This window comes from Equus caballus, chromosome 17, assembly GCF_041296265.1.
Source record: "Equus caballus isolate H_3958 breed thoroughbred chromosome 17, TB-T2T, whole genome shotgun sequence".
NCBI classification, from domain to species: domain Eukaryota; kingdom Metazoa; phylum Chordata; class Mammalia; order Perissodactyla; family Equidae; genus Equus; species Equus caballus.
In genome coordinates, this window is record NC_091700.1 from 89,343,327 (window position 1) to 89,362,775 (window position 19,449).

The window sequence follows — 19,449 nt, forward strand, 5'->3', positions numbered from 1 at the left end:
CACTACGCCACGAGGCAGGCCCCAACCCAACTTTTAAAAGTGGGCAAGGGGAGCCAGCCCTGTGGCTGAGTGGTTAAGTTTGCGTGCTCCACTTCAGCGGCCCAGGGTTTCACCAGTTCGGATCCTGGGCATGGACATGGCACCACTCGTCAGGCCACGCTGAGGCGGTGTCCCACATGCCACAACTAGAAGGACCCACAACTAAAATATACAACTATGTACTGGGGGGATATGGGGAGAAAAAAGCAGAAAAAAAAATGGGCAAAGGCTAGGATACACATTTCTCCAAAAAAGATATACTGATAGCCAGTACACACAGGAAAAGACGCTCAACATCATTGGTCATTAGAGAAATGCAAATCAAAACCACAATGAGATTCCATATTACACCCATTAGGATGGCTATTTTCAAAAACAAACAAATAAAACAGAAAATAGCAAGTCTTGGGAAGGATGTGGAGAAATTGTAACCCTGGTACATTGCTGGTGGGAATGTAAAATGATGCAACCACTGTGGAAAACAGTTTGGCAATTCCTCAAAAAGCTAAACATAGAATTACTGTATGACCCAGCAATTCCATTCTTAGATGTGTACCCCAAAGAACTGAAAACTCAAAGAGCTACTTTATGCGAGTGTTCATAGAAGCATTATTCACAATAACCGAAAGCTATAAACAACCCAAATGTCTATAAACAGATGAATGAATAAACAAAATGTAGTATATACGTACAATGGAATATTATCAGCCGTAAAAAGGAATGAAATTCTGATACATGCTACAACATAAATGAACCTTAAAATATTATTATGCTAAGTGAAATAAGCCAGACACAAAAGGAGAAGTTTTGTGTATGATTTCACTTATGTGAAATATCTAGAATAGATAAATTCATAGATACAGAAAGTAGATTAGAGGTTGCCAGGGGCTAGAGGTAGTGGAGAATAGGGAATTATTGCTTAATGGTTACAGAGTTTCTGTTTGGGATGATGAAAAGGTTTTGGAAATAGATAGTAGTGATGGTTGAACAACATTGTGAATGTAATTAAGACCATTAAATGGTACACTTAAAAATGGTTAAAGTGGAAAATTTTATATGTATTTTACCACAACTTTTAAAAATGGGCAAAGGATTTGAATAGACATTTCTCCAAAGAAGATATAAAGATGGCCAATAAGCACATGAGAAGATACTCAACATCAGTAGTCATCAGGAAAATGCAAATCAAAACCACACTGAGCACAATGAAAGACCACTTCACACCCACTAGGATGGCTGTGATCAAAAGACAGATCACAGCAAGTATCGTGAGGATGTGGGGCAGTGAGGACCCTCATACACTGCTGGTGGGAATGTAAACTGACACAGTCACTTTGGAAATAGTTGACAGTTCCTCAAAGGATTAAATGTAGAGTTACCATATGACCCAGCAATTCCACTTTCTGCCAGGTATGTACCCAAGAGAAATGAAAGCAGATGTCCACACAAAAACTTGTGCATGGCTGTTCAGAGCAGCATTTTTCCTAATAGTCAAAAAGTGGAAACAAACCAAATGTACATTAGTTGATAATAGATAAACAAAATGTGGTATATCCGTACAATGAAATATTATTTGGCAATAAAAAAGGAAAGAAGTACTGATACATGCTACAAATGATGAACCTTGAAACATTGTACTATGTAAGAGAAACCAGTCACAAAAGACCACATATTGCATGATTCCATTTATATGAAATGTCCAGAATAGACACATCCATAGAGACACAAAGTAGATTAGTGGTTACCTAGGGCTGGAAGGGTAGGGGGGAAATGGAAGTGACTCTAAAGAGTATAGGGTTTGTTCTGGGGATGATAATAGTATTCTAAAATTGATTGTGGCAGTGGTTGCATAACTGAATACATTAAGAGCCACTGAATTGTACACTTTAAATAGGTGTGTTGTTTGTCATTTGAATTTTATCTCACTAAAGCTGTTAGCAAAAAAAAAAATTACAAGCCTACAACTAATCTCCCCCAAAAGTATTTCCCACAAATAACAAGTAAAATGAAGTTTAAGTCATTAACTAGTTTTTAACATTTTATTGTGGAAATATGCAAATGTAAAGAGAATAATGCACAGAGCCCCCATGGACTCATCAGTCAGCTCCAAAAATCACCAACATTTTAGAGGTATTTTTTAAATCTTTTCCAAAATTTTATTATAAAAATTTCAAATATCAGAAAAGTGGGAAGATTGTACAGTAAATACCCATATACCCATCTCCTATATTCTCCCACTAATGTTTTACTCTGCCTGCTTTTTTTTTTAAATTGAGGTAACTTTGGTTTATAATATTATATAAATTACTCTGCCTGCTTTAATCTGTATCATCCATCTGTCTGTCCCTCCGTCCATCAGTTCATTTATGTTTTTTAGTTCATTTCAAAGTAATTTGCAGACAGTAGCAGTACACTTCCCCTTAAATCCATCTGTATGTATATCATTGACTAGAGTTCAATACTTGTTTACCCATCCCTTTGTTCTTTTGAGGTAAAATTTATGTACAATTAAAGACACAAATTTTAAGTGTGCATTCTGTGAATTTTGACAAAAGTATAGGCCTGTATAACTCAAGTTAAAGACATTGTTTTGATATCTTTTAAAACTATTTTTGATTGCTCAGACACCTCCAAAATAAATTCTTTTCACGGATTTATTGTATTTTAGTGTTGTTTTTTGTAGGGTTTTCTCTTTTTCCTTTAAATCTCTGAGGGGCAGAAATGCCGATTACATATTATGAGCTACCCATCCATACAAATCCTGAGCCTTCTTAGTCCTTTGAATGAAAGCCGATTTGGCATTTTACTATAAACCTATGTTGTAATGTATCTTTCATAATATAACACCTCAGAAACTGCTCTACCAAAATCGATGTTTTCAGAGTAAACAGCGTGTCTGGAATGTAATCATTTGTGGGATGAATCAATAATTAAAAATTTCTTTCACTTTTTTATTGTGGCAAAATACATATAACATAAAATTTACCATCTTAACCATTTTTAAGTGTACCATTTAGTGGTATTAAATACATTCACGTTACCGAGCAACTGTCACCACCATCCATCCCCTTAACTCTCTTCATCTTGTAAAACTGAAACTCTGTACCCATTAAACAATATCTCCCCATTCTCCCCTCCCCCTGGTCCCTGTCTCTATGATTTTGACTACGTTAAGTACCTCATATGAGTGAAATCATACATATTTGTCTTTTTGTGACTGGCTTACTTTACTTATCATACTATCTTCAAGGTTCCTCCATATTGTAGCATGTATCAGAATTTCCATCCTTTATAAAGTTGAATAATGTTCCACTATATGTATATAACACATTTTGCTTATCCATTCTTCTGTCAATGATCCCTTGGGTTTCTTCCACATTTTGGCTATTGTGAATAATGCTGCTATAAACATGAGTATACAAATAATTTCTCTGAGACCATGCTTTCAATTCTTTTAGGTATATACCCAGAAGTGGAATTGCTGGATCATATGGTAGTTCTATTTTTAACTTTTTGAGGAACCATGCCATTTTCTATAGCAGCTGTACCATTTTACCTTCCCACCAACAGTGCACAAGAGTTCCAATTCCTCTGCATCCTCACCAACACTTTTTTTTCTATTTTTTTTATAGTAGCCATCCTAATGAGTATCTCATTGTAGGTTTTATTTGCATTTTCCTAATGATCTAATGATGTTAAGCATCTTTTCATGTGTTTATTGACCATTTGTATATCTTCCTTGGAGAAATGTCTGTTCAAGTCCTTTGCCCATTTGTTACTCGCGTTGTTTGGTTTTTTTGTTGTTGAGCTTTAGGAGTTGTGTATAGATTCTGGATATTAATCCTTTATCAGATATATGACCTGCAAGTATTTTCTCCTCTTCTGTGGGTTGCCATTTTACTCTCTTGATAGTGTCTTTTGATGTACAAAATCTTTAAATTTTCATGAAGTCCAATTTTTCTACTTTTTCTTTTGTTACCTGTGCCTTTGTTATCAATGAATGAAATTTTACACCAGTTACCTCATGGTATGTTCAATATTGTAGATTTTCTTTTTTTCAAAAACAAGCAAACCAAAATTTCTTTTTCATGCAGAAAAAACAATGGGATAGAAAACTCAACACTATCACCTTGCCTAAAGAAACATTGCTAGTCTGTAATAATCAAGGAGGATTTATTTGCCCTTTTCCCCAATGCAGTCACTGCAGTCACAATGCAAGTCTCTGTGATTATAATAAATTTTTATACATTTGTAAGAACTATACTATAATATAATTTACTAGTGATGACCTGTTTTATGTCACAAGCATTTCTGTTTTTTAATATAAATGCATAAAAAGAAGTTACTCTATGCAAAAGGAGATTCTTAAATGGAACACTCAGAATCTTTTATTTTAAACCAAACGATCTCAATATTTTCAAACATTTTTTCATATAGATGCTGATAGCGAGGCTTTCTGCTCAAAATTTGTTCCACTCCATGCCTGTGACATCATTTTATGAATAAGATAAAATGGAAACGAGATGAGATGGACAAATTCAGAAAAGATAGAAGTCGCTAGTGTTTTTGAGTATGTGGCATGCCAATTTGCCTTTTGTAGGATGAAAATATTAATTGTACATTTTTAAAAAGCACAAATGTTATGCATCTCCCCGGAGTCCAGAAAGTCTTTCGTATTTCTTAATTACCAAATCTTGGTTCGGCTGCATAGCTTTCTCATTGCTCCTGTTGCATCCAGGGTCGTCTTTGTGATTTCCTCTGAAAAGGACTATACATTAACATACAAGCTTTCAGTGGCAGGGTGGAAGAAGGGAAAGGTGTTAATTCAGATGTTATGAAACTGTGATAATGCTATTGTTTAAGGCACTTATTTGGGTATGTTTATACTTTGTAGTTTTATAAATAAGCCCAAGGGGCTCCTCCTGGTTGTCACAATCCTCCTTGAATCTCGTATCCTGTCTGTCTCTTCCTATCCGACAGTAGAATTGATGCTGCTCTAATCCCTGGAAGTTTGGAACTAATGAACTGACTGCTGGGCTGCCGCCACGGAGCTTGGTCCCAAACTATACTGTACTTCACACTCGATTTATTCTCCAGATGGCGAGACTGTGCCACCCTGCCGCGAGGGACCACCTCTTCCACTGGAGTGTAAAAGTGGACGGATGTTGTTTTCTTTGCAGATTTGATCATTCTGAGCTAGAAACTTGTGAGGATGATTAGTTATTAGCTTTAATGGGTGCCAATTGAACCAACTGCACGCATATTTTCTCCTTTAATTTCGAAGTCTGCAGGTCTTGGTGATGGTTGATTTATCCTCTTTCTTACGTCACCAGAGCGTGTCTCTTCCCCAGGTGATAAGAACCCGGTCTCTGAAATCATAGCACGCCTTGGTTCCTGGCCCAGACAGAGTCACATAATACGGTGGCTTATGTATAAGGACAAGTTTATTAGCCACTGGTCCACTGCACTGAACAGCCCATGGCACGAAATATCGATTGAATGTGGGAACTTTGGTAACATCACGTTTTAGAACAGAGGCCTGTAAAGATTCTGATCTGTGCCAACTCTCTTTGTGCCCTCTGCAGAGCCCACCTCTGGAATCAAGTGTGCTGCAGAACACACTCTCGTAATTAGTCTTTGCAAAGATCTAATGTAACTTTTGATAAAGGCCTTAATTCCATTATTCCATCTTTTCCAGGTTGTCAGATCTTAGGGGGACAAGTTCATCCCACACTGAGATGTGCTCCCCAAGGTCACCCTGTAGTGTTAACACATTTAGAATGCAGTTCCTTCTAAACCTCATTTTGAACAACCTGTTTTGCTACAGAATGTTAGACGCCCCCTCCGCGACCCCCCCCCCCAAAAAAATGTCTTTTGTGAATCGCCTCTTTTTGCTTTCATTTCCTTTTCCTTCTTGCCCCAGGGAGCACTTACCTCCCAATAACCTCAACAGATCACCCAGATAGCCCTTCTGAGAAGATGGAGTCTGCCAGACTTTGCTTACTAATCGCCCTAACGAGATGGAAATTGGAAGGATGGTCAGCCAAAAAGGAGCCAGAGAAAAAGAGAAGGAGAGTGTGAAAGGGAGGGAGGTGATGAGATGAGAGAGATGGTAGCAAGAAGTAACATATGTGTAAGAGAGAGTGAAGGAGGGAGGGAAAGAGAGAGAGAGAGAACGGAATGAACAGAATTCCTTCCTTTTCACAACTGGGTGGACTGTGGGTCTCCCTAACTGAACACCCAGAACTAGACTTAATTGTTCTTAGAAACTGCCTTCCTCTCACCCAGCAGATGGCATGGGTGTGTTTGCTAGCACAGTAACATATTTCACCATTAAAATACCAAAAAGAAAAAAAAACTCAACATGCTTGTTGGTTGGTGTAAATTCAGTGAAGTTGTTGGATATTTGGGGATACATAGCAGAGGGATGCACACTTAGTTTATGTAAATTGCAACAAGCAACAGCCTGTTAATAAGGGTTTTGTGTGGCAATATACCTCCAAAACCATCATCTTTTTTTGGAAAGGTACAGAGTGATGAAGTGGAAAGAGCTTGGTTCTAATTCTGAGCCAAAAAGAGGAAAAAAAAAGTCTAATAAAATGCTGAGTATTCACTGCTCATTATTATAACATGAAAAGTACTAATCAGATTATGCCTAAAATTGGAATTAGGTACCTCATTTGCAGCCAATTTCACAAGAGCTGAATTTTACTAAGTAAACCGGAATGTGCTGAAACCATGGCAATCTGACTTTAGATAAAAATCACAAACAGGTTTAGAACACGAGCTTTGAACAAATAGTCCCCTTCAAATACAAGTGAAACAACAAAACAGCTTAGAGGTCAGATTTTGTTTGACACCAACATTAACAATTTAGGAAGTTGCTGCCAGGGATTCTGGTCCTTGAGCACACATGCAGATTAAAGTAGAGAATGGAGATGATGATTCAAATAACTCAAGTTTTAAAAATGCATTTCAGCCTAAATGATCTAGTTAATTCCTTTCCATTTTCCATTCACTCTGCCCCAATAGACCCTTTGCAAGGCCGACCCGCTGTTGAAAGAAACCCTGGAAGTTGAAATCTTTACAGGCTGGAGCAGTCCCGAGTTTGTAGCTGTGCGGGTTACATGGAGCATAACGCATTTTAGGTTCTCTGAGGCCATTGATCTAAATACACACATTGCCAGAAAGCTGGAAGCATTTCTTTCGACAGCTTTAGACGGCCTTAGAGCCATGATATTGAGCTAACTTCTGCTCTTCACCTTCAGGATTTTCATATTTGGTAGATGTCACAAGAGGGCACAGTAAAACAAGTGGCTGAGTTTTATAGCAGTGGAATGGCCAACAGCATGGTGTGGAACCAAGCCACTGTTGGCTGCGTCATCCCTCACTTTAGCTAGGGTGAGCTCTCTCTTGCTTTTGTCTAAGCTTGGCTTAATTATTGGCAGTCGAAGCTGTGTAAATCAGGACTCCACAGAGCTGTCTTGAACTGGTCCTATGTTCTCAGTTTCCATCTGACTTGACAACTCTAAGCTACTGTTTCCTCACACGGTTTAACTCAGCCTCGGGTTGGAAGCCTTCCCCGCTTCCACTGGGTCATAGACCTACATCCGTCTGCTTTAAATCTACTGTCCCGTCTTGTCTTGTGGATTAGACTTAGACTCAATATTGGCTCAAATAATTCTTTTTTGTCTCCGTTTTGGTTTGCTGTTTTCCTGGATAAGTATTGCTGTTCAAATGGCTGTATATTGTGAAGACTTTTTTTTTAAACCACATTCATCAACTGTGAGAAGCTTTAAAGTTTTATTAGTATCATAAAAACCCTTCCCAAATGAAACTACTTTTGATAAGTGTTCATTCTGACAATGAGAATTTGTTGAGGGCTGTTGGCAAGTTGGAGGAATTTGTTTTTGAAACTGAAATTGGCAGGAAGTAATGACCCTCAGTGCTTTATTTCTCTTCACTCCACCGCCCCCCCCCCACCCCACTGCTCTCCTTTCTCTCCCATCCCCTTCCCCACCTTCATCTCCCCAACTCAAAGCCAATAAATAACATGTTTGGTTTCATACAATTTTTCTGGGGAGAATTCAAATACTGAAGCGGACTTTCAACCTTTCAGCTTTTTTTAACTGGAGAAAAGACTGTCAAATCAAAGAAAAAAATGTATTTGTCTACCACTTCATGAAGGGATTTCTTGGTGATATTATTGCCTGCCATCTGAAGAATCTGGAGCTTTTTTGTAGTGTGGAGTGTCATTTTCCTGTGAGCACCTTCTTAATTGAATGTCAAGATTCAACTTAGTTGCAAAAAAAAAGATTTTCTTTAAGTGAGTAAAAAAGCATGAAGCTTGTGGAAAGAGAAAAAGAAATCTGTATTTTTTCCCTAATGTGAACATGCTGACAAATGAGACTACCATTATGCATATGTTATCTAGTTTCTTCTATTCATTAAACGAGAAAATGCAAGTAGAGGACTTAGAACCATGCCCAGCGCTTAGTAAATGCTCAATAAATGTTACCTATTAATTATTTTACCTTTCCAATTGGAAAGTAATGCTAACAAGCAAGACATACTATTTAGAAGCCTACCAGAATGCATTACTGTGCTCTCATGTCTGCTGTAGTCATCTTGAATGAAGTCTGGAAATCAATTGATTGCCTATCAGATTGTATGACTTATTTCAAATACCACTTATTTGGTGGACAGGAAATGTGCAGATATAATAATGGTGCTCCAACTCTGAATCCACATAACAGTTTCAGAGGTTCGATCGTGTTTCCTCTCAATGATAAAGAAACTTAAGAGATACATTTTATCAACTCTTACAGAATGAAGCTCGATTAAGAATAGTAAAAACTCTTGAAGACTTTGATCTGGGCCCAACTGAAAAGTGTGTGAGAGTCAACTCAGCGTCCAGTGGTCTCGCTGAAGAAGACCTACAGACCCTCCTGCAATCCCGGGTCCTTCCTTCCAGCCTGATGCTACCAAAGGTGGAAGGTCCTGAAGAAATCCGGTGGGTGAGTAGCCGATGCTTTACTTTAATTAAAGATTCAGCGCTGGCTAAGGAGGAGTAGCCGAAAGGAAGGATTTGGGTACTGCCGGTTTTGAAAATGCATACACAGAGCAGAAAAGGAATTCAGAAAGATGAGTGAGCCCGAGAGACCAAATCCTCCACACGGGAGGGCCTATCTTTGCCCAAAGTGTTCTGTGGAACATCTCTGCTCTTGCAATGATGCTTCTGCTCCCTATCAGATGTGTGCTTTGGACAGAACAGCCCCGTCAAGAGCTCACAGAGCAATCCTTGGAACTAGCTTGCCTGAGAGTCTGATGGCTTCTCACACCCTGCCAGGCCCTCACCCGGGGCCTCCATCTGGAAGAGCAGTGACGTAAATGGCTCTCACCCAGATTCGTTTGAAATCATCATAGACAGCAAAAGCACATTAGCCTCAAATGAAAAAATGAACCTAGAGAAGGAGAGGAAAAGGTCACTCCTTAGGGCAACTAGAGGAATAAACAGGAAGCTTTTAACTAGTGGTTTTAATTAGCACAGATATTATTTCCTGAGCGGTTCTCTAGTTCGTCCTTTTTAAATTGCTGACAGGTGTGTTTGTGTTTTATGACAGACTTTTCAGCCAATAAAAACCTGAAATGTAAAGTGGTTGGCATGTCAAATTACTTAAGAAAACTTTGAAATGGGCCTAATTAGACTATGATTGTTTTAATTGTTTAAGGGTTGGGGAGGAGGCTGTTTTATTTAGGGGTTGCTATGATCCTGCAGATCTCGCCTGAATAAAATCACATTCCCTCGTGCCACTCCAGGGCAGAGAGCCCATGACATGTAAGCGCTGGAAGCGTGGTAAGGGCGTGTGGGCATTGGTGATTTCGATGCCACATCTGGGATTATCTGTAAGGCTGCAACTATAGCAATACGCAGAGCAGTGGTACCACCTGAGGAAACCGCTCACCTTGAATGCATGGAGATATGTTGGCTCTGCGCTTTCCAATGCAGTGGCCACCTGCTACGTGTGGCTACTGACCACTCAAAATGTGGCAAGTCTAAATTGAGATGTGCTGGAAGCATAAACACGTACCGGATTTTCAAGACTTGGTAGCCCCCGCCCCACAAAAAAAAAAGGAAATTATCTCAATAATTTTTATATTGATTATATGTTGAAATCATAATATTTCAGATATATTGGGTTGAATATACATATTATTAAAATTAAATTCACCTGTTTCATTTTACTCTTTTAATGTAGCTACCAGAAAATTTAGAGTTAACACATGTAGCTGCCATCATATTTCTCTTGGACAGCTCCATGTCAGAGTCTTCTTGAAGACCCGTGGTCAAGGACCCATTTACTTACTACACTGGAGTTCTCTGCAAGGTCACCCCTCAGAAGCTGGGAGATACTGGTTAATATCTTCGAGGGCTCCTACCCAGTTCGAATGTGTCTGAAATTGATTGAAAGGGAATCTGAAGTACCATTCCCCTTTGGTTTCATAGTTAATACCTATTTATCACCATTATTACCCTTCATTTGGGAGGGGAGGACCCACCCCAGCCTTCAGCTATGGCTTCTGTTCGCTGTTTTAAATCCCGGGATGTGAGGAACTTACGGAAATCTAAATAGGATTTCTAGTTAACAGAAGTCTTTGGGGCTGTTTATTTTTTCCTCCCCGTTTGTATTTATGTGAAGCAGAAAACCCAGAGCCTGATGCACAACTGAAAGATGGGCTTCCTTGTTTTCTTTTGTGTGAGAATCTCTTGCTGGCCTTTTGTCACTAGTGTGGGTTCTTGTTTGACTGGCACGGCTTATTGGACTATAACAAGCGTGACTCTGCCTCCTTTGTCGCGGGACAATTCTCCCACAAATCCCGAACAGTGTGCATTCTTCCAACACACTATTGGGTGTGCACTGGAATTGAAAGAATTGCTGAGCCCTGCTACTTCGTCTCCTCCCCAATCTCTTTGTGATTTTTTTCCCCTTCTTTTCCTCCCCTCCCACTCCTCTCCACCTCGCTGAAATGAACACTTTACCAGGCCGGAAACATTTAATCGTCTCCTTTTGAAAAAATTAATTGAAACTTCTCCACTAGTTACCTTTTGTGTTAGTACTTAATGCAATTTTTTAAGAAAGAAGGGGAGGAGGAGGAGGAGGATGGGCTAGAATATTTAATTTTTAAATGTCCCTGTTGGCTTAAAAACAAAAGACATCAGAGATTTTTCTCACTAAGATCAGGGAATATATTGTCAAGCGTTTACCCAGTTTTAAACTTTATGATTTTTGTAGTTATAACTGTTATCACAAAGAATGGGGCAAGTAATGTTGCAAGTTTTTTTAATGAGAAAAAAATTTCCTCTACTGCATAAGTAACACCCAAAACCACTAATATTTCACTACCCATTTTCTAGCTTAAATACGACATAAATTATGTCTTATTTTCATTTACATGGAATACTCTATATTTGGTCCCCTTAAATTGTAGCCTTCTCTTCCTTCTTGCTATTTTGGTTGAGTTATTCCTTCCCTTGCGAAGTTACTAAGGAGGTGATGATGATGGTGTCGGAGCAGGGGAGGGGGCAGTGGGAGCAACTGGGAATAATTCTTCATTACTGAAAGCTGTGATTTATTTTAGCCTAATTGTAAAGTTACTGCAAATTGCTCAAAAGCTTTTTAAAGATCCCAGTGATTAGATTTTGGGGCGGGGGGAGTACACCGGCAAGAAGGGGGCAGCTAAAAGGGGAAATAACACCTCTAATCCTGCTTCTGGTAAATAGGCTGCCAGCTTTTAAAATGAGTTTCCTTTCTATTAGTCAGAATATTATGCTAAGCCTTAAGCATTAGTTTTTTTATGTTGCCATAGCAGCCCTATTCCTGCAGGGTGGTGACCTGCGATGATTACAGTACAAAGCTTATAGGGTCTTGAAACCCCCTTTGAAGATGAAAAGTCTTTGATGGTTTATATTTATGCAAATCTCTTAGATATGATTTACCCAACTGAGACTGAATGGAGAGATGATTAAAATTCCCTTTTCCTTTGATATCTATTAATGGCCGAATATTCCTTAAATTTAAAATGGATATATATGTTTTCATCTTTATTTACAAAAATATCTTTATCATACCTGTGTGCTTTTTTTTTATCTCCCCACATCTTATTAGATCTAGATAGACATAATAGATTTACAATTTAGAGTGTGGTGGGTTTTTTCCTTTTGAAGGGGGGGAGATCCGTGCAACAGCTTTTGTATGTTTCCAGATGGTAGATTTTGGAATTTGGGCTACCCCACTGGCAGCACAGAGCTAGCTGTGAACTGGTCTCATGGAAAAAATTGGCGAGCTTTGGTCTTCAAAGAATTAAACTTCCTTTTTAAGGTCTTCCTAGGTAAGCTAAAAAATTATGAAGAAAAGCCTTCTGAACAAAGGATAATGGCGCTATAATGAATAATATGGATTCCACGTAGAGGCGGCTGCACATTACACTGATGTCAGTGCTGGGTCTGAAACAAAAACAGAATGGCAAGGCGAGCAGCCTTCACTGTTTGCGGGGCCTACCACTTGCATTTAAAAGTGGGGGCAAGAGGTCTTAAGTAAATATGTTTTCAAGGAAAGCATTTAAACTCCAGAATCTCTCCTTCCACTTCTAACTCCTAGCCCTCAAATTGCCCCTTTAGGAAAAAAAATTATAATGCTTGAGGTTTTACTGTTTAGCTTAGTGGGAACTATGTTACCTTCTTTTCTTCGGTCTTTCCTCCTGTTTGTTTTTTGTTTTGGGGGTCTTTAAAAATTCTTTTGTGTGGACCAAAGAGGCTGGGGTATGACTTCCTCAGGTCAAAGACTAAAATACCACTTCTTTGTCTACATTTCACTGATTGTACATTTTTTTCCCCCACTAATCACCTATGACACTTTTGATTTTTAGTTTTCAGACAAATTTTCATTCTACTTAAAAGGGCGAAAACTTGAACAACCAATGAATTTAATCCCTTTTGTGGAAACTGCAATGGGTTTGCTCAATTTTAAGGTAAGAAAATCATAATGTGGCTAATAAGTTAGTATTTTCTTTATTACCTAAAGAGAACTTTTGTTTTCAATTTTAACATCTATTTAAAATATTTTTCTAGGAAGATTTCTAGGCAGAGTAAACCTTGAGCACCATTTGTTGTCTGTAATAATCCAAAACTAAGTTGTGAGCATAGAAAACAAAGAAATTGCTAAGTAGTAAGGAAAGACTTCCTGGTCCTAAACATTTAAATGAAATATTTATATATTCCTAGCAATCATTTTAATTAAATAATAATTATGTAAATATGTGCTTTGAATTATTACATTTATAGATTAAATGTACATGAAAATTTATTTTGTCACCTTTATGAATTAACTTTCAATTATTCTTTTGTAACAACTGCCTTTTATTGGGAAATTTTCTGGCCTCTCTGTAGCAACGTTGTCCATAATGTCTAGTACATAAGATTGCTATTCATACGTTATTATACACCAATAATTTGTAGTAAATTATTTCAATTTGCCACATTAGAATATAAAATATTTCCTAATACACATTAAGGAAGATTGGCTGAGCCAAGTGTTTCCCAGCATTGTACGGTTGCATTAGACAATGTGCCTTAACAAACTCACAGCTAGCTTGTTTTTCTCCTTTATCAGTGAGCATTTCAATTGTTTTCCAAAATATCCCTCGCATTCCACTTGACTTGTGAACATCAATGTAGCTCCCCATCTCAGAAGGCAGGAGAGAAGAAATCCCTAAAAACAAAGAGAAAAGATAGTTGAACTGTACAGGAGAGAGAATGTGTGAGCAGACGCTCCGAGAGGAAACTTTGAGACCTACTGGACCATGCAGGAGGGGCAGAGTGCAAATGTTTGGGGAGCTGCTTCAAGCCTCATGATCAGCGTGTTTACACCACTAACCACACATTCTTCCAGCCCACCCTAAATTCTGAGAATGTAATCAAAGCATATCCCTTAGATGCAGCTTGATTCATACAATGATTCAATTTTAAGCACTGTTTTGCCATTTTATTCCATAATGTACTTTGAAGCACTTCCAACCCCTGAAATTAATCAACAGGGTTCTCCTGGTGTCTCCTGTCTTCCCACCCACATATATTAGCATGCTGCATCTCCACATGTGTGGATTCACATTCTGTCTACAGCAAACGTTATCCATCTTTATTTTCACACAGAAACGTCGAAGTTGCTTATTAATACATCTGGGACAACTTGTTGCATTTTTATTTTCCCCTCTAGAGTTGTAGATTTTTGTATTGTCTGTGTTTAATCCTGAGACCATTTACTAAGAAATCTTGATCCTAATGCAAATAATCCAATTAGTTTGATTTAAAAATTCTTTCCTTTTCTCCTGTGGTTTTATGTGTATTGTTTGAGAGTCTCTTAAAGCAAAAACAAATTTTGGAAAAATAGAAATAACATAATCAAAATGAGTTAACTCAAAATTTCTCTAGAAATTAGATGAACTACAATTTGAACATTATAACTGTATTAATAACTGTAATAATATAATCCATTAAGCAAAGAAAATATATACAACATACTTATCTTGGATAATATTAAATACTTTTGGAAAGGAGTGAATTTGGGCTATTTAGGACTGCTTTCAGCCAAACTGTGTTAAGAGTTGCATCTTTCGGTTACCAAAATGCACCGTGCTGCTTCTCTCGAAATCAAGCATCTCTGTGAGTTTCGCTTCTGTTCTGCTCTCTTCCAGGCAGTGTGTGAAGAAGCGCTAAAGACGGGACCTCAAGTGGGTCTTTTTCTAGACGCAGTTGTTTTTGGAGGAGAAGACTTTCGAGCCAGCATAGGTGTCAAACATATTTCTCTCTGTCTCTCATCCTCTCTGTATATATGTGTGTATATTTTTTCTTTGCCCCTTCACGAATGGACATTTACATGGCAATATATATTTGCCAACCATGAAAATGGTTTTTCTGCTGAATGGCAACACGTCCTGATAATTTAGGGCACCTCATAGCTGTCCTTCTTCCAGAGCATTCCCTTATTAGTTCTGTTTATTTATAAAATAACTCATAAAAAGCCTGTTGCAGCCTCAAGAATATATGACATCTGCTTTGTTCATAGTAAGTACTTTGTGTGAACAACCTCTCCGTTGCTTAAATACTTTGTTTTCACATCAGTCTGAGGGCTGTCTAGGGTTCTAACACAAATTTAAGGCAATTTCACATTTGCTGTAATGAATCGTTTTCTACCTTAAATGGAGTATGTAAATATTATTTAATAGATCTTGAATTCCTCCTCAAACATATTTCAGAACTCTTCTTCTTATTAAATATTTATTGAGATAGTATGCTCGCTTCCACTGATCTTCCCCGTCCCTTGGGCACTGTGCCTCTGGTCTGGGTACGTGTATAACTAGAGGCTGTGAGTGCATCTAGACTAGAGGCCAAGGCCACGAAGCATTTTCAGAACCACAGTCCCAAGGACCTGACGACAGGAGCTTTCCCTGAGCAGTGTCATGGCCCAAATATAAACAGTGACATTCCCTCCCTCCCCCCAACCCGGGTGACAGAAGGGAACTTATTTTAATACTAGTCTTTCCAGGAGACTTTTGTGTATCCAATAGTTCACTGGACACTTTCAGCCTCTCTCAGAATGAGTGCCTTCCATTTCCCCAAGTTCTCCATCCAAACCCTGAAGCAGAAGTATTCGGCCCAGAACCTCAGTTATGACAGGGCACTGCAACCACAACACACGACAAAATCCTGTGCTCAGTGAGGGAAGTTAACCATTTCCTCACACAGCTGCTTGGCCACCTTTTGTGATGCTGTCTTTGGACTGACACTTTCTGAGCGATCCCAAGAAGGAAGAAACATACCAGGAGTCCTTTGTGACCTACCAAGTCATTTGAGATTCTCTCTCCTGAGATGGGGGAGGGGCCTCGTCTTAGTGCACTCACAAGTAATCATACTGGGAGATGCTTTGCAAGATAAACAGACACAGATGAGATTCCACTCTGCCTCCACGTATCCCTCTCTTCCTTTAGATTTGAGTCATCATTTTGCTAGGGAGCAATTCCCAGAAGGTCATAGATGTCTTTACAAACTGAGTTTTTATAATAGATGTCTGGGTTCGGTTTGCAAAGTTAACATCTGCTTTTTCTGTCAACGTCCCATTTTCAGGTGCAACAAGTAGTAAAGAAACCCAAGATATTCTCTATGCCCGACAAAAGATTATTGTCATAGCAAAGGCCTTTGGCCTGCAAGCCATCGATCTGGTGTACATTGACTTTCGAGATGCAGAGGGGCTTCTCAGGCAGTCGAAAGAAGGAGCTGCAATGGGATTTACTGGTATGATTCTTGATAGTACCTTAGAAAGCAATGTCTGGATTAGCAAACATTCCAAAAAATAGCAATTTAACCAGAAATTAGTGTTTCTCATGTACCCAGGTGTCTCATACATGTATTTCACTATTTGAAACGTGAAAAAACCATCCAGGGCAAGAACTTGCCAGACAAATTGTCATGTTTCTCTTTGGCTCTGCAAGTCAAAAACCAAATGATTCATTTTATTTTCTCTTTATATGAGTTACCTTTTTTTTCCCTGCCCTCTTAAGTGTTTTATCGCCGTTTTTGCTGACCTAAGGAGAGATGAGGCTATTACAGAAATGTGTTTGAGTGAATTACCATAAGAATTTGGGTTACTGGACAGAAGAAAAATTTCCTCAAATGTTCAAAATATTAATTCATTTCTGAAGAAAAATTTTGGTGCTATTTTGATTTTTTTTTTTAACTCATAGTTAGTTTTCTATTTTTCTGCCACTGCTACCACAACCCTCCTTTCTCTCCCCTGTACCTGGAGACACCTACGGGCATTGGCTGGCACTAAGGTCAGCGGGTCCCTCGCAGCCTGGTCCTGGAGTGCAGGCGGAGGTCTATTGATTGGGGTGCCTGATCTCTCAGATCTCCAGGAGTCTGGGGAGCAACCGAAAATTGTGTTTTTGCAACAGAACTCTATTTTTTGAATAACCACAATAGGATTCTACACACAAACACACACGCACACAACTGTGGATAAAAAACACCATAAGCTCTTTTGTTCTTATTTGCTCTTCCGCTGCAAGTTCTAAGACTATCATTATCAGAAATGTACCCACATAATAAGGGAAAGAGACAAGCATCCATGCTCTCCCTTTTGTAAATATTTTTGAAATGTGTCTGGTTAGGGTTTACTGAAAGAAACATTTCATAAAGTGACCTTAAATGTAAAAGATACCTGAATGGATGGTGGTTTAACTCAAAATAAAATGAAAAGACTTAAGAAACAATTTTATGTGTTACATTAGAATTAATTAAAGCTCTACATTTGATTTTGTGTTTTTAACAAAGTTAAAATGTGATCCACATTTGTTTAATAAATAAATGTGATCTCTTATAGAGAAATATTTTTTAATCATCTGATCTATTGATAAATATTTAATAGTGACTGAGAAAGAGTCCGATACCCCATCCCTGGGGTTGTCCTTGTCTCTGTGGCCTGTCAAACCTGCGTCTTTCCAAAGACCAGTTAGGACATGGCCTAAATGGAAAAGTTGGAGAAAAACTCCATGAAATCTATCTAATGGAGCCTGATGTTGTTGGTTTAAAATGTGTGGCGTTCACTGCCAAGCAGCCAGATGTTGCTCTGAAATGGGCACCAATTCAATAAAAAATTGAAAACAGTGAATTGACATGGGCCTCTGTCACCATCATTCAGTATAACCTGGGTGTCCTCAGCTTCCTCTGGGGTAAATGTTTGCTGCAGGACATATAAGTGAGTTTACGAGTTTCTCCAAGAACAGGACTGAATCAAATTGGTCCCTAATTCAATCGCAGAAGACAAGTTATTTCAAATCAGATTTAAGTTTCTAGACTGTGCCCAACTCAGCATGAGGAGCTTATGGGCTTGGCACTATTGTTTCTCAACAACAGGGAGTGTTAAGTCACAAAAAAAATGGAAGCAGGAGGAGAATGGGGAGGCACGGAGGGTAAAGTGCCTGTTAGATATTCAAGGAAAGGAGTCAGTAAAGTAGGTGAGCTAAACTTCATAACCGTTTTGCAATTTTTAGAAAGAGTCTTGGTTGTCCAAATTATGTTTCTACATACCAATCAAAGGTAACTAGTCTGATAATAAAATATAAGATTATTTGTAGTATTTTAAAATAATAAATGCTTTAATGAGTATTTTAGACCACTCATGACCTGCTTGTCCTAATTACCTGTCATCTAATTGCCATACCTTGGGCTTTGCACAAGAAGGGAAGAAAGGAAGGAGAGGAGGGGGAGGAAGGAAGCGAGGGAGGGAGGGATACGCACTCTATCTGAAGCAGGTGGTTGGTTGAAAAGTTTAAAATCTGATGAAAGTATTGTGTTATCCATAACACTGATAAGGAACACTCAGTCTGTGCTATATGGATTTTCTGTCCTTTTAAAAATTATATATTTTTAAATGAGTTGTATTTTTTTTTTTGTTAGTCATGCATCAAACAGTAGGTTATAGTTTCTTTTCTGCAGTCATTATTTCACGGAGGCACAATCCATGCAAATTGATTTTAAATCAAATGCTTTGGCTGTGTAAATGGCTATTAGCTTTAGGAATTATTTTTATAAAAAGAAACCAAAAATAAATCTTGGAATAAAGCTTTAACAGCTGACTTAGTCATCACAGTTACCCCAGTACTGCATGCTGAGAAGAAAGATTATAAATATGAAGCACTATAGGTTTTCTTCTTTTCTGCAGTCTTTTGTAGAAGACAAAAATGACACCATCATACAGTTACCTAAAAGACTTGACAGGTATTGATTTAAAGCACGATATATCAAGTGGTACTGTAAAAAGGATTTCATGGTCATAAATTTTAATGTCTTCCAATTTTGCACCCTCTCAGTAACTTGTCAATAACAACTCTTCTGTATAAAATATTTGCTTTGCTCCCACATAGCATTAAAGTCTGATGTTCGGTTGTTAGCATATATAATATTCAACAAAAGATGACTTCACATATGGATGCTCATAAGTTTCTAAAGTCTAACACGTCTTAAAATTAGCCTCATTACCAAAATATGGGTACTTGCAAGCCATCAGTAGTTTCGTAGTATTTTAAGTAGTTTATGTTTTGCTCCTCAAATTATAGTGTCTGTACCAAGAAGTTCCCATGAAATCTGGCTTCTTACATATCAGTATAAATTATGTACATAAATTATAAAATTCAGAACAATTAGTACAAAATGACTACCAGAACTGACATCCTTTAGTAATAATATTCTAACAACTATTAGATTACTTAAATATAATTTCAATACCTATTATTGAAAACAGCTCTCATTTGTCATCACTCATGTTATTTGTTTTCAGAAATTATTCCTCAAATAAT

General features: G+C 38.1%; 1 protein-coding gene across 10 annotated transcripts in view; it reads left to right on the forward strand.

Moving 5' to 3' along the window:
• CLYBL (citramalyl-CoA lyase) overlaps positions 1-19,449 on the forward strand; it is a 229,856-nt gene that overhangs the window by 181,789 nt on the left and 28,618 nt on the right. For all 10 annotated transcript variants that reach the window (XR_011428067.1, XM_023621779.2, XM_023621778.2 and 7 more), the window contains 4 exons: positions 8,868-9,056; positions 12,967-13,068; positions 14,791-14,884; positions 16,220-16,387. Coding sequence is in view for 9 of the 10 variants with exons in the window: in XM_023621779.2 (XP_023477547.2) it covers positions 8,868-9,056; positions 12,967-13,068; positions 14,791-14,884; positions 16,220-16,387 (553 nt within the window). In the remaining variant the exon portion in view is untranslated. The remainder of the gene's footprint in view (positions 1-8,867; positions 9,057-12,966; positions 13,069-14,790; positions 14,885-16,219; positions 16,388-19,449) is intronic.